The 14,510-nt window shown below is 39.7% G+C and overlaps 1 protein-coding gene across 1 annotated transcript; it reads left to right on the top strand.

Moving 5' to 3' along the window:
• The first annotated feature begins 907 nt into the window (after positions 1–907).
• Positions 908–4,889, top strand: KLHL31 (kelch like family member 31). The gene is made up of 2 exons (XM_063391838.1): positions 908–2,079; positions 3,821–4,889. The coding sequence occupies exons 1-2, from the start codon at positions 908–910 to the stop codon at positions 4,551–4,553; spliced, it is 1,905 nt and encodes a 634-aa protein (XP_063247908.1). The 3' UTR covers positions 4,554–4,889.
• The last annotated feature ends 9,621 nt before the right edge of the window (positions 4,890–14,510 follow it).

Here is a 14,510-nt window from a genome sequence, read left to right as displayed (position 1 = left end):
TTAAGAGCTTGCCTAGAGCTGGTATATATAATATAAATATGTGTTCCACCATAACTATGGGACTGATTCTTACCTTCTTATATGCAGAACTTGTTTAAAATAACACATCCTGATAGATTTTATGACATTTTTTCAAATAGAAGTTAGGCATCTTCTCCCTAAATCTCCACAAAATCCTAAAAGTAGAATTATAGATTTCAAATTACTGATACTGAAAAGCAATCAAAGTATGCTATGAGCAGAAAGTATTTCTACATCTGACACAGGAAATAGAACAGTATCAGTCTATAAAACCAAAAGTTACAAAAATCTGGGAGCAGTTTGGAGCAGGACTTAAATCTAAAATCAATATGACAGCATATTAAAATCCTCTTTCTCTTTATGTCTCATCTGGCTTTTGTTTCTTTAAGAATTTTTCCCAGTCTTAATATTTCCTGGTCAAAGTCTGAACTCACCTGTAAGTCTGTAGCAGCCCTGGAGTAAGGATGAACAAAGTTGGGGGCCCGTATTTTTCCTATGCTTCAGGCCAATGAATTCAGGTCTAGAACCTGTCTGATTTACATAAATACATACAAAATTTTACACTCTGGAAAACTCATTTAACTGTCTGAATGTGGTGATAATAGATGAATGCTAACTTACGATCTTATTATTTAAAACAAAAAGAAATTACTGAATGACTTGTAGGTATATTCTTCACAGTTGGAGTGTTGATTGTTATTAATAAGCAGCCATGCTGCAACCTAGAATTTAGGAAGACAGATTCTCCTGTGTGTTTGGTTTTGTGGCATTATACATTTTGACAAAGGTTAGATTTGTTGCATAATCACATAGCTATTAAATTTCACAACTGTGGTGTTTAATTTTATTTTTAGCAAGTGCTTGGCTGTAATATTTCATTGCAGTCATGGCCCCCAAGAAGAAGAATGTGAAAAAGAACAAAGCAGACATCAACGAAACAACTATCATTGTGGAAGATGGCCCCCTCAGTAAACTAAATGGCTTGAATGGACTCTTGGAAGGAGGAAATGGTTTGAGCTGCATCTCATCTGAGGTTTCCGACCCATCGTACTGCCCAAACCTCTTGGAAGGTCTAAGCAAAATGAGACAAGAAAATTTCCTTTGTGACTTGACTATCAGTACCAAAACCAAATCATTCAGTGTTCATAAGGTAGTGATGGCTTCAAGCAGTGAATACTTTCACAACATCTTAAAGAAAGATCCATCCACTCAAAGAGTGGACCTCAATGATGTGTCCCCAGTGGGTCTAGCTACTGTTATCACCTATGCTTACACTGGAAAACTTACTCTCTCACTTTACACAATAGGTAGTATTATTTCCACAGCAATTTATCTACAGATTCACACCCTTACAAAGATGTGCTGTGATTTTCTAGTCCAAGAAATCAGCGTTGAGAACTGTATGTACATTGCCAATATTGCAGAAACATACGGACTAAAAACAACCAAGGAAGCAGCGCACAAATTTATTAAAGACAACTTCATTGAATTTTCAGAAACTGATCAGTTCCTAAAACTTACATTTGATCAGATTAATGAACTTCTTGCAGATGATGACTTACAGTTGCCTTCTGAAATCGTTGCATTCCAGATTGCAATAAAATGGCTGGAATTTGACCAAAAAAGAGTAAAGTTTGCTGCCAATCTCTTAAGTAACATCCGTTTTGGTACCATCTCAGCCCAAGACCTCGTCAACTATGTTCAAACTGTGCCAAGAATGATGCAAGATGCAGACTGCCATAAGCTCCTAGTGGATGCCATGAACTATCACTTGCTTCCCTATCACCAGAATACACTTCAGTCCAGAAGAACAAGGATCCGTGGAGGTTTCAGAGTCTTAGTTACTGTTGGGGGACGGCCTGCTTTAACAGAAAAGTCTCTTAGCAGAGACATCTTATACAGAGATCCTGAAAACGGATGGAAGAAGCTAAGTGAAATGCCTGCTAAAAGTTTTAATCAGTGTGTCACAGTGATGGATGGATTTCTCTATGTGGCTGGTGGGGAAGACCAGAATGATGCCAGGAACCAAGCCAAGCATGCAGTCAGCAATTTCTGCAGGTAACTGCTATTTCTTTAAAAGGGATGGAGGTATCTATTTCACAGAAAGCGGGTAGATAGACGAAGCTGATTTGTGTCATGCACTTCAATAAAGAGAAGGGATACAAGGTAGGGGAGGTATAGATGCTATTCTATATTAAACTTTGAATGAACAGAAATATGCAACTGGAGTTAGGCAAAAAATGTCACCATGGTTGCACATGCGCACTGAGACATGAGGAAAAACTGAGAAAACTTATTCCAAGTGGAGGAAATAGAATAGGAAGTCATGGGGCGTTCTAAGGAGACTTCTCAAATATTCGAAAGTTTTGATGCCTGAGAAAATTTGGAAAAACGCCTTTTAGACATTATAGCCTTCACTTTCTATTCACCATTCACCATATTTTCAACAGCTTTTGTATTGAATTTTATATCTTTTATTATTATTATTATTATCAAGAGTTTTAAAACAATGATACAATTGCTTGAAGACTGTCTTTTACAGTGTACCCCAAATAATACCTTGCTTCTAAAATATTGCAGTTTCTATCTGTAGTCATCCAAGACTGCACTGATAGCAAGATCAGAAGAGTGCATACACTTAACATGCAAAGTCACATGGGCAGTAGCAGTTTTTTAATAGTTCAGCCTAAAAGCTGGCAGTGCACTGTAGCTTGAAACAAAGGCTGGGGGTGGGAAAACTTTTATCTGCCTTTGATCTACTAACAGACTGTGGACTTGCAATGGCATTACACAGCCACAGTCCTACCAGTGCTTCCTTTTCTGCTCCCAGAAGGAACAGGCAGCTTCTCCTGAGGACATCAAACAGTGCACAAAGTTAATGAATGAGGAACATTCTCTAGATCAATTTTATTGTGTAATCTACTTTGTTAGAAAAATATCTGCTCTCTTGACCTTCTGCCTTTAAGCTGTGCCTCACATTGTCACAAGGAGTTGTGTCCTCAGTGCAGACCTTGGTTGCAGGGAGGAGGTGGGGGAATCCTCGTTGTGCCCTTAACCTTGAGCATGTCAAGTCACATCAGGATGTCTGTGGACTTGCAGATGACAATGCTGAATGACAATTAGTATTTACTTTCCCATAGTCTTTTTCTCATGTGATTCTCTGGTCCCTTAGCATGCAACAGAAGCATATGTGTCCAGTAATGTACCTCATTTGTCATCTTCAGGAGTCATAATTTGACATTTCCATATTTCAAAGTTGCTCATTTAAATGTCAAGGACAAAGAATGTTATTTCAGATAGGAATGGTGTTAGAAAGCACAGATGCTCTTTTCACATAAAACTTACTCCATGGGAGCGGAGAGAAAAGCATATTCACCATTTAGAAAGCACTAAGAGGATATAAGTATAATTCACCACCTAAGGTTTTTAAAACCCTCTGAGTAAATTTAGACATCTTTGCTGTGGGTGTAAATTGCAAAAGAACTTCTAAAATTTCTATTGTCTCTTGAAAGTATCTCTTCCCAGTATTCTAATGAGATTATTGTACAGAATCAAATTACAGAATTAGATTTACTTCATTAAAATAATAACAGGTTTGAATGATACAAAAATATTTTTTCTCCAATCAAACCCTAAATTTATTTGGAAATTTAATCAGGAATACCAGTTTCATTACACTTTTAATAGGCTGAATAACTAACTAAAATCCTAGCAACTTTGCTCTTGCAGCCGTGGCACAGGAGTCCCGTAAAATTTAGCAGAGCAGTAAATAAGACTGTCTTTTTTTCAATCCTTTCAGATATGACCCTCGTTTCAACAGCTGGATTCACTTGGCAAACATGAACCAGCGGCGCACCCACTTCAGCCTGAACGTGTTCAACGGGCTGCTCTTCGCCGTGGGCGGCCGCAACGCCGAGGGCTGCCTCTCCTCTGTCGAGTGCTACGTGCCTGCCACCAACCAGTGGCAGCTGAAGGCCCCGCTGGAGGTGCCGCGGTGCTGCCACGCCAGTGCCGTGGTGGACGGCCAGATCCTGGTCACGGGAGGCTACATCAACAACGCCTACTCTCGCTCGGTGTGCATGTACGACCCCAGCAAGGACAGCTGGCAGGATAAGGCCAGCCTCAGCACCCCGAGGGGCTGGCACTGCGCCGTGTCCCTTCTGGAGAGGGTCTACGTCATGGGGGGGTCTCAGCTGGGGGGCCGAGCGGAAAGGGTGGATGTTCTCCCTGTGGAGCGGTACAGCCCGTACACGGGGCAGTGGAATTACGTGGCGCCACTTCAAACCGGAGTGAGCACGGCTGGTGCCTCCACCCTTAACGGGAAGATTTACTTAGTGGGTGGCTGGAATGAAGTAGAGAAAAAGTACAAAAAATGCATTCAGTGCTATAACCCAGATCTCAATGAATGGACAGAGGAAGACGAGCTGCCGGAGGCCACTGTGGGCGTATCTTGTTGTACTATATCTATGCCCAACACCAAGACAAGGGAGTCCAGGGCCAGCTCAGTCTCTTCTGTCCCAGTTAGTATATAAAGACAGGTCTAACCTGCAATAAGTAAAAATGTTTACCAGCACAGCAATATAATTAACCCTTTAAGTAGAATTTTTGTGCTTATATGGAAAAAAAAGAATCATTAGCTTTGCAAATGTGCTTTTTAACAGTGCAAACTGGCCAGTTTTCATGAACTTCGGTACAGGTGGCATGAAACAGCACATTAAGGATAAGATCAATTTTCTTAGCAGGAAAAGAGAGCTAACCCATAACAACAGAATTTCATTATCTTCCTGACTTAGCCACTGACTTACTATATCTGTGGCAAATAATTTAATTTCTTTATGCCTTGGTTTCCTTACCTGTAAAATTGAGATAAACTTGCTTCAGAATATTGTTATGAGGCTTTTTAATACTAAGTTTTAAACACTTTCAGAACCCAAAATGAAAGTCAAATATGACTAGTAATAAATCTCAATATAGATCAGAAATTTGCCATATCATAAAATTGATCAGTTTTGTTCTTTTCTAAGCATTTGTATTTTCACAAACAGAAGGGGAAAAAAAGGCAAGCCAAAATTACCACAATATAGCATGCGCATACTTTCCTTTTGGGGCAGTGATATTCACAAAAACTTCTCAGAGCATTTTCTCCTTCAGAAGGTAGAAAGAGTTCCTCATCTTCTGCCATGGAACGCTTTAATACCTCTATCAAATGCTGTGACATGGCTTTCCAGATCTGGATCCACAAAATACTTTAGCTCCCATAAGCACCATGGGCCAGCCCCAAGGGGCTACTTTGGGTGTCAGATGGTGGCTGTCCTGGCCTCTGTGCACAGCAAGGAACATCACCTCATCCTCCTCCTCATGCCAGGGAGACACCTCTCTCATTCCGGGTGGAAAAGCCTGGCAGCTGAGTTCATGCCAGGAGAAACCAAGGGCTAATGGCATCTGAACACGGGGAAGATGCACCGAGCAAACTCCCTTACATTACTCCAGCAAATAACCGGTGGAGTGAGGAATAAAGATGGAATAAAGACTTCAGGATTTGCCCTTTAGAATTTGTGTGGAAAACAGGGAATCATGGGAAAACTCCCTTAGTAGAAACAAAGAGATACCTTAAACACCTTTCTTGCCAGGTGTAAGCACAACACCCAAAGTAACCTTCTCCTGCGCATACCATTATGCATCTTCTTCTGAAGCCTTCATTACAGCCCTTTTTATGGAGATTTCATTCATATTATTCCAAAGGCTAGACTAACACTCTGTGTTGAAGTTTTCCCAGTGAACAGAGTGGAGTCTTCACTCAACTTAGTTTACTTTCCAAGAACTTTTCTTCCTGATTTCAGCACAAAGTGGGGGAATTAAGCATGAAACCTAATCCTATTCCCATAGCCAAAGGGATATGCAGCCCATCATGTCCGGTGGGGATTTGACACCAAAGGGCTGCTGTCAGTACAAAATGTCTACATCACCATAAAGGGGGATGGAGAGGAAAGAGGGAATACAAGGAATTAAAATGATTTAATATAACCAGAAGGGCACTCACCTTAAACAATTCAGTGAGGCTTCCCATTCAGTTTCCTCAGATTATCGTTGACATCTCTAGGCTTTAGTGCCAATGAGAAGCCATGCTCTTGGCAATGCTTATGAGACAGACAAATTTTTATCTCATTTGCAAAAAGGGAACACTATAAAATTGTCTGTCAGTGCAGATGTTGTTGAGACAAGCACCCAAGCTCTTTGTAGCTTTGTTAAAGCTGCATATTAAGAATCAGCATGAGCATGACATGGTATTAGAGATGAAGTCATTCACTCTGTCGGTCGGGATTAAACTCCATGGTACTCAGTCCTGTTTTCCAGTTCCACCTTAGCATTCATGTTTGCATCCTGGCTACACAATTTTAAATTTCAAGTTGCGTTTTTGAGTGCTGCATGTTATTAGAATATACTGCCACCAATGACTTGTGGTCAGTGTAGCACTGTAATATAATTTTGATTCATTTAATTGGCATATAGTTGTCCTTGACTCTGTGTAATTCGAATAATAACAGATGTGGAACAGAATAACATTACTTTGTTTTGAGTAGGAAAGTTCTGTTCTTGCCCATTCCACTTACCAAAAGCTTTTCCTGAAGGAGAGAAAAAACTTCTCTTTTCCCAAGTCATGACCATGTGTTCCACATGGATACATTTAGAAAGCTCTTTAGAAATAACTATCTGTTCCAACATTTTTTTGTAAAATCTTTTATCCATCCAGTCCAATGAAGACACCTATACACATTCAGTTATAACAACTATACATGGTGTAGTTACGTCGTTTTTATAAGGTATCCATAAGGTTGTATTTATGACTTGAAAAAACAACTATTATGGCCTCTAACAGACATTGGATGAAACTGTCATATGCATGTGTCTCTTTCTCCCTTTAGAAATTCAGTTCCAAAATGCCATGAATAGTCAGACATAGCTGCATGCTTTCCTGTTGATGAGCTAGCACTTCATGTACATCAACAACCATCTTGTTTTTGAGTAGTAAATTATTTATGAATGATGGGCTAAGTGCAATGAAACTTCTCTCTTACTACTTAAAGGGTTAAAAACTTTGGGGGCCAAATCCTTTTCATCTTACTCACAAAAAAGGTTCCATTGATTTCAGTGGGACTACTGAATAAGATGTACAGGATTTTGAACTCTTGGCCAAATTCTGGTAGAACAGTAGATAAAACTGTCATACCCAGAAGGAAGACTGCTCCTCTGGCTCCAGTGCCTTTGGCCGTGACAGATCCATGAATACCTGTCCTAGGACAGGAGCCAAATACCACTGGCCATGTGTTCCTTCTGTAGCACAAGTTAAGTACATACTTCAGGCCAAAAAACTTAAGTAGATTAACAATGGTATTGTTACCAATATAACACTACAGGTTGGCTTTACATTATTTTCTCTAAACATCTGTTTAGGCTTCAACTGCATATTGAGCCAGGATTTGGCCCTTAATATGTGACACTGTTAGCTGGACTTAATATTATGTTGAATTCATACTAAGTACTGAGCTATTTGTGACATTTTTATATATGACCTTCTTTTGTTAGAACTGTGAAAATTATTTGTATGTTCTGTTTTATGGGATGGTGTTCTTTCATTGTCTGGTACCATATATTCAATCTCTAGATGTTTAATAATGACATCTCAGTTGAACTTGAAATACTGTATATACCAGAAAGAAGTAAAGTACAAGGAAGTACTGTATACAGTAACATTAAGTAGAGCAGAGGACTTCAACTGTATGAGATGCAGACTGTTAAAGCACTACAGGGATCTTCTTTAATGCTATACTAGTAGTAGGGGAAAAAAAACCAAAAACAAAACCCCAAATTAATATAAGTTGTTATCCTCAAAATTCTGTATAAAACACCCATGCATTTTATAGTTGACATCTGTGCTTCAAATTCAAATCTAAAAAATAAGCTTTCTTCAGCCTGTGAGAGAAGCAGTTTGCAAGGGTTTGTTTTCTTGTTTATGCCTGACTGTTTAGGTGCATGGGAGGGTGTGTTAGAGATTGTGAGGGAGGAACTTACTATTGGAAAGTTGTGCTGAAAGGAAAACGTTGTGTTTAGTTCTTAAAAAAGACAAGATTATGATCTTTAATCTCTTCTTCAAGTTAACCTGTAGGATCATCTGTGGATCAGTCAAGAGTCCAGTAAACCTGAATCCTTCAAAGAGGGAAGCAGGCAAAATTAGCATCAACCAAGCTCAATGAGGTATTGAAAAGTGCTTTGTGCTGAGATTTTTAATTGGCAGTTCTTGCAGAAGAAAGGATGCAATGAATGAAATTACTGAGTAAGAACATTTATATTATCCTGAAACCTAGATTAGTTTATCTCACAGCTCTAACACTTACCAAATCATACTGGGTTTAGGAGCAGTATCACCTTAACAGCAGCTGGGCTTGATGATTCTAGTTGCAAACCCAGCAGTCACACAAATAGTTGTATGAGCATGCATACCTTCTGGCATTCACTGGGGCTTCTGCTACAGAAGTTATTCTAAGGATTTATATTTGGAAAAATAAAATATAAGAACTAAATCCATGAGCAGACAAGCATCAGTGTCTAATTAAAGCCAACATAAGGCTGTCAGACTGATCCTCAACATTACCATTCACTTACCATACCAGAACATGGCATTTTTGGAGACTCAATTACTCTGTAAGGATAATATTTCCCTGGAATGGCTGCTTAGTGAAATCCTGTGCATACACCAAAGGGGTTTTGTGCAACACACAGGATGGGAGGTGCTCTAGTCCATGGAAAGGCCAAAATGGAGCCACTTAGATCCAACAGCAAACTAAGATTTTGTTCTTAGTCTTCAAGGATGTTTGAGAACAACATGTTGGAAAGTAGCACCTACTTTGACACATATCTTTCCATAAGCAGTCTAGCTTATGTTCCATAACTGAGATTTTCATAATCTTCCTGAAGAAAGGCAAAGCTCAATTTTGAATTGTAACTTCAATTCTCAGTTGAACTGAATTTTCAGTCCATTTTAACTGTCTATGCAAGCTGGGAGATCTTTTTCAAAGTCCAAATTCACCTGCTCAGAGAATGCAATTGGAGCCAGTAGTCTTATTATAGATTCTTGACCTTTTTACAATGAATCTTCACATCTTTTTTGTCTCATATTTTTGCTTTGTGTAAGTACTCAAAAACATTGTGATGCACAGATTTATTCTTTGACTTCTCCTTGAAAGAGGAAGATCACTTGTCTCTTTTGACTTCTCTTTTCTTATGACTGGTGTCTATCCCACCCATGACTGGGTGACTATCAGCACCAAAGAAGATGCCCAGATATGAACCATACATAAAAGCTCAACTGTGAATCTGTAAAAATCTCATTGCTGGTGGCCACAATAAAGAAAAGGACACATTCTGAAATTCCTTCTGGATAAAAAAGGGTGAAACATCAGACAGAATATTCTGAGTTGGAAGGGACCCATAAGGATCACAGCATCTAACTTTTAAGTGAATGGCCTGTATGGGGATCAAACCCACAACCTTGTTAAGAAATGAGTTCATTTGCAAGTGTGCTCATTTGCAAGGGTGATCATGCACAGTGCTCTGTTCCCAGAAGTTCTCTAAAGAATAAAGGAAAATATGTGCAATTCTATACAGCTGGTGTGAGAGATTTGGTTAATACCAGATAAGTTTTGCCATGTGAAAGACATACTTGTCTCAATGAAAATTTTCAATAACAATATAGGCAATTTCTGTTGGTAAGAATGGGAACACACACATTTAGACACACTGTGAAAGGAAGATGTTGTTGCTCTAGTTGCAGTCTTAGCAGTTCCTTTATTGACAAGAAAAGTAAAAAAATATAACTTATTTGTATAAAGCATTTTTCTGGCTTATAAGTGTTAGGTTGCTTATTCAGAAGGGTTTTCTAAGTGTGCCCTTTAAAGATGGACTGTGATAACACAAGGGAACATGTTACAACAGAAAAAAATCTGTAAGTGTAATGTGAGAATGTTACTACTTAAAAACTAAAATTTGTAGTGCAGCAAGTTGTCATTAAGAGGAAAACAGCATGTTGGTATTTTTCATTGTGTGTTTTAAATAAAGCTGTTGACACATGGCGCAAACAAATTATTCTTCCTGTAAAATCAGTTGGAAACTGTGAGACTGTCCTTCTGACAAACGCCTGCTTGCAGTTGAAATATGCTTTGTTTTCTGAGCCCTGGGCTGATCCTTGCTTTCATATCAGCCAACTGGAATGTTTGTTACACTCAGGCTATCAAACCACCTTCACAATAAGCTGCACAATGTGGCACTGGAGCCACTTTTATCTTTTCCATTTTGTAACAAAGACAACAATTTGCTTTTTTACAATCAATTTCGCAGTCTTTTGTTGTAATCAAAATGCCTAACAAGAAGTGATGATAAATCAGATGTCTGACTAGCAACTGAATGTGTTTTCATTTGGATTGTATGGCTAACAGTACCAAAAATAAAAACACCTAAATTTCAAGGAAAAAAATTAGTCCAAATTCTGAGGAGCAATTAAGTTGTGCCAGAGATGAGAGGGTTTGAGATGTCAAATATAGTTCCCTGTGTTCTGACACCAAGGATTTGGTTCAAAGTGTGATCCTATAGGTCACAACCTGAAGGTTTACCTGGCCTGTGGCTGTGCCAGACATCATTACTGTGGGTTCCTAAGATTCCATAACACAAGGTCATGGAGGCTTTATTCCTCTTAAGTTTTCTACTTTATTACAGATTACCACAAAGATCACTGCTAGCAAGTATACCAATAGTTATTACAGCTAATACGAAGATTAATAAAGTGAATATTAATGAATATGAGTGTCAAGCTATTGCAATTACTATCAGCAATCAATAATATCAGTCAATAGTATGGTGTCAATCAATACTGGCATCAAGCAGTACAGTAGTACACCTGATGAGAGCAACAACCAAGCAGGTATGTAGAGCTTGCCACTGAAACAAACTGGTCAAATATACTTAATATATATATATTTGCATTCAGCAAATTAGGCAGTCTTAAGAAGAAGCCAAACTAGCCCAAAAGGGAGGAACAAACTCATGCCCAACCATCCCAAAAAGAAGGGAAGAAAGACCCAAGCAGTAAGACAACAGAAAGTTTCTCTTCAAAACAGATCCCTGACAGTCTGGAGTCAGCCAGCATTCCCACTGAGTCCAAGAGAATGAACAGTTCTTGTGGGATTCAGCTGGGAAGTTCTCACAGGGAGACAACTTTAGTCCATTTTATAACAGAGAGACATTAAGTGTGTGGAGGAGATTCTGCTTTGAGCAGTTAATAAATGATGTTAATTTCTATTTTTCACCTCTAACAGGCAATAGATAATTCTGTTTTCTGATTTTTAACAGCAATTTTATATCTCTGTGTTGTTTTTCATTTTTTCAGACAGTAAATTGTCACTACAGTCTCTTGGGTTTGCACTTATTCTTGGTACCTTGGGATGTCTCTGGTTTCTAGGTCCTTGGCTGCACTTTTCAAGGATGCTTGCACTTCCCAGGCCTAGTCCTCAGCCTCACAATCCCAGGCTGGCAGACCTTTCTCTCTCATGATTTTCAACCAATGAATTCTTCTGTACAGTAATATTTTTTTTGCTTCAAAATTCAAGGATGGTTTTGAAGAGTCAAGCCATGAATCTGTATTGTAAAAACTGCTAGAAAGACAGGAGTTACAATTATACTATGATATAAAAGCAAAAATATTTTAAGCAAGTCTTGACAAATGCATTATTTGCCAGCATTGCTAAAGTAAACATGTATTAAAGGAGAAACTGTCTGGATCCTTTATTTCTTATATTTGCCTTATCACTTAAGGGCTTGAGAAAACTTTTTTTTGTATTGCAGTTATATTTCATAGTTTATTATGTCATAATTTTCCTTCAAAAACAGTTAAATAATATGAGTGAAATATTTACTTAGCGAAAGCTAGTTTTCTGTAAATTCATAATTTATTTAAATAATTCTTTAAATCCATAATTTAGCTCTAGGTCTCGCATAGATTTATGGTGTCCATGATAGCACCTTAAACCCAGCATGTGGAGGCCTATAAATCAGTATGCTGCTTGTTTTCATGGAATGCTTATAAGATAAATGTTACTCAAGCCTATGGCACCGTATTCTTTTTTCAGTTGAAGGACATCATGTATTTTATATGCAAAATTCCTAAGCAGCACAGGAAGTTCCACCTGAATATGAGGAAGAACTTTACTGTGCAGGTGCCCACACACTGGAATAGGTTGCAGAGAAGCTGTAGAGTGTCCCTCACTCAAGAATCATCTGGACACAATTCTGTGCCATGTACTCTAGGGTGACCCTGCTTAGGCAGGAGGCTGGACCACAGGACCCCCTGTGGTCTCTTTCAGCCCGACCCATCTTGAGACTCTGGGTTCTGTCGTGATGTGAGAATAGCTGAGTAGGGTCAGAATTCTGCTGAATTTAATTAGAAACAGCCAAATCGAACAGACTGCTTTTGTTTTGTGTTATTTGTGTATGGGATTATGCTGAGCCAAACGGTAAATTTGTTGAAGTTACTTCTCTAAATGAAGAGAATAAATTCAGATTAAAGGTCTTTCAGTCTGCAACTTATGTTCTTTTCAGTGAAAGCGGCCACAGAACAAATCAAAACTTTTCATTCTGCATCGGGTAATGTCACCTTTTAGCTACGATGTAGATGGTTATGCAGGGAATATCTTTGATAAGGCTGCACTCCAGATTGTTACTCTGATAACCAGGAACACCACGTTGCTTTACTGAATGTAGCAAAGCTTCTTTTTCACAGCGTGGCTTAATGTCAGCTGGGCGCTTCTATTTCTTGCCTTTAGTCAAGGGCACAGGGCTTGCCCAGTTCATTTCGTTTCAGTCCTCAATTCGGCACGCGATGCTCTCGCATCCCGAGGATCATCCCTGTAGGCGGGATCTCTAAAGGGTTTTGCTGTGCCGAATGGTTCCGGGTAGGAGACACTGGAGGGCACCAGAGGCCAGGGCTGGCTCCGGGCTGCCCGCGGGCGCAGCAGGGCCGGCGGGACGGGCCGTGCGGACACACGCGGGGCCCGGGGAGGCTGACGGCAGGGCCGGGGAAAGACACCGGGAAAGGCACCGGGAAAGCCATCGAGGGCTTCTTGCAGCCAGCTGTGCCGGCGGCTCCGGGGAAGCGGGAGAAAGAGGGGAAGAACGTTCAAGTCATGAGTTATTATGTCATGTAAAAATATCTATTTCTGCAGTGGTCTGGCCCCTGTCTCTTCTCTCATGTCAGTCTATTGTCCATAAACATCCTGGGAGAAAAGATTCGTACCTCTGGACGATCCCAACAGGCTGGTGCCATGACCCTAAAAAAGCAGAGTGCAATTCAACAAGGATGAGCTGAAAAAAAATCAAAGTGCACAATGGTACATGAGGTTTGACACCATTACCATCAGGGAAATATTTCGTGGATTCAGAATGAATTTCTGCTCACTGCAAGAGAGTACCATCCCTGCTTTCACAGGGAAAAGGACATAGTCTTGACTGGGGAGGACATACATCTTTCATGTTTTTGGCTCACACCAGGGACTTGGTTTGCATGTTTACATGACCTCACCATCAACTTATCTGAAAGTTTTTCAGTCTCCTCTGTCAGACCTATTCCAGCTTAAATACATAACTTAATATTTACCACCCGTGCAGGGTAGGGAATACATTTCTTTTCAGCTTACCAAGCCAGTCTGCTAAATGCTGATAGCTCAGGACAAGTTCTTGCAAGACATATTTTGCTTTCATCCCAGTGCAGTATGAACACATTTTTTAAATTACTGACATTTAGCAGATGGGGAAAACAGTTATTTCCTATGTTGCTGGGAGAATGGTGCAGCCAACAGATTCCTGGCCCAGCTGCTGCTCTAAAGCTGTCATGCTGGTCACTGCATACACTTGAGAGTTCAGCCAGTGAATTATGGTTTGCTATAATAAGAATATTTTGCTTTCCATTAGATCACACTTGGTGGAAGAACAGCAAATGCACTGAAGCAGCCAAAATGGCTGTCAGTGACATTTCAGGGTCCCTTTGCTTCATTGCTGGTGTCAAACAAGTTCTGGCAAAAGGACACCTTGGCCACATTGTCAGAAGTAACAGACCAGTTCTTCTGAAGGAGGAACAGATGTGGCAGGCCAGGTGAACTGCAAAACACTTAGACTGCAAAGGAATCTTAACAACGCTGAAAAATGAAAGCAAAGATCATAAGTGATGTATTAAAACTTAATGCAGAGCTCTCTTAAGGTGTTATGTGAGTAACAATACCCTAAGATGTTAGCAGCAGCTTGAATTCTTCTCACGCAATCCTTTGAAACAAAAGATACACCTGTCTCCTGGATGGAAATTATTACAGGGAGTCACAGCAATGAGACTGGTTCATGCAGCAGAAGCAGAGCAGGAGGATATGTCAGTTTGGGTCACTACCCAGAAGTGG

This window comes from Prinia subflava, chromosome 2, assembly GCF_021018805.1.
Source record: "Prinia subflava isolate CZ2003 ecotype Zambia chromosome 2, Cam_Psub_1.2, whole genome shotgun sequence".
Classification (NCBI taxonomy): domain Eukaryota; kingdom Metazoa; phylum Chordata; class Aves; order Passeriformes; family Cisticolidae; genus Prinia; species Prinia subflava.
The sequence above is the reverse complement of the archived record's forward strand: the minus strand, read 5'-3'. Positions and strand labels throughout refer to the sequence as shown.

Coding starts and splice junctions, on each gene's coding strand:
- KLHL31 (XM_063391838.1), top strand. CDS start 908: ATGGCCCCCAAGAAGAAGAATGTGAAAAAGAACAAAGCAGACATCAAC. Junction 2,080..3,820: donor GCAGTCAGCAATTTCTGCAG/GTAACTGCTATT, acceptor CAATCCTTTCAG/ATATGACCCTCGTTTCAACA.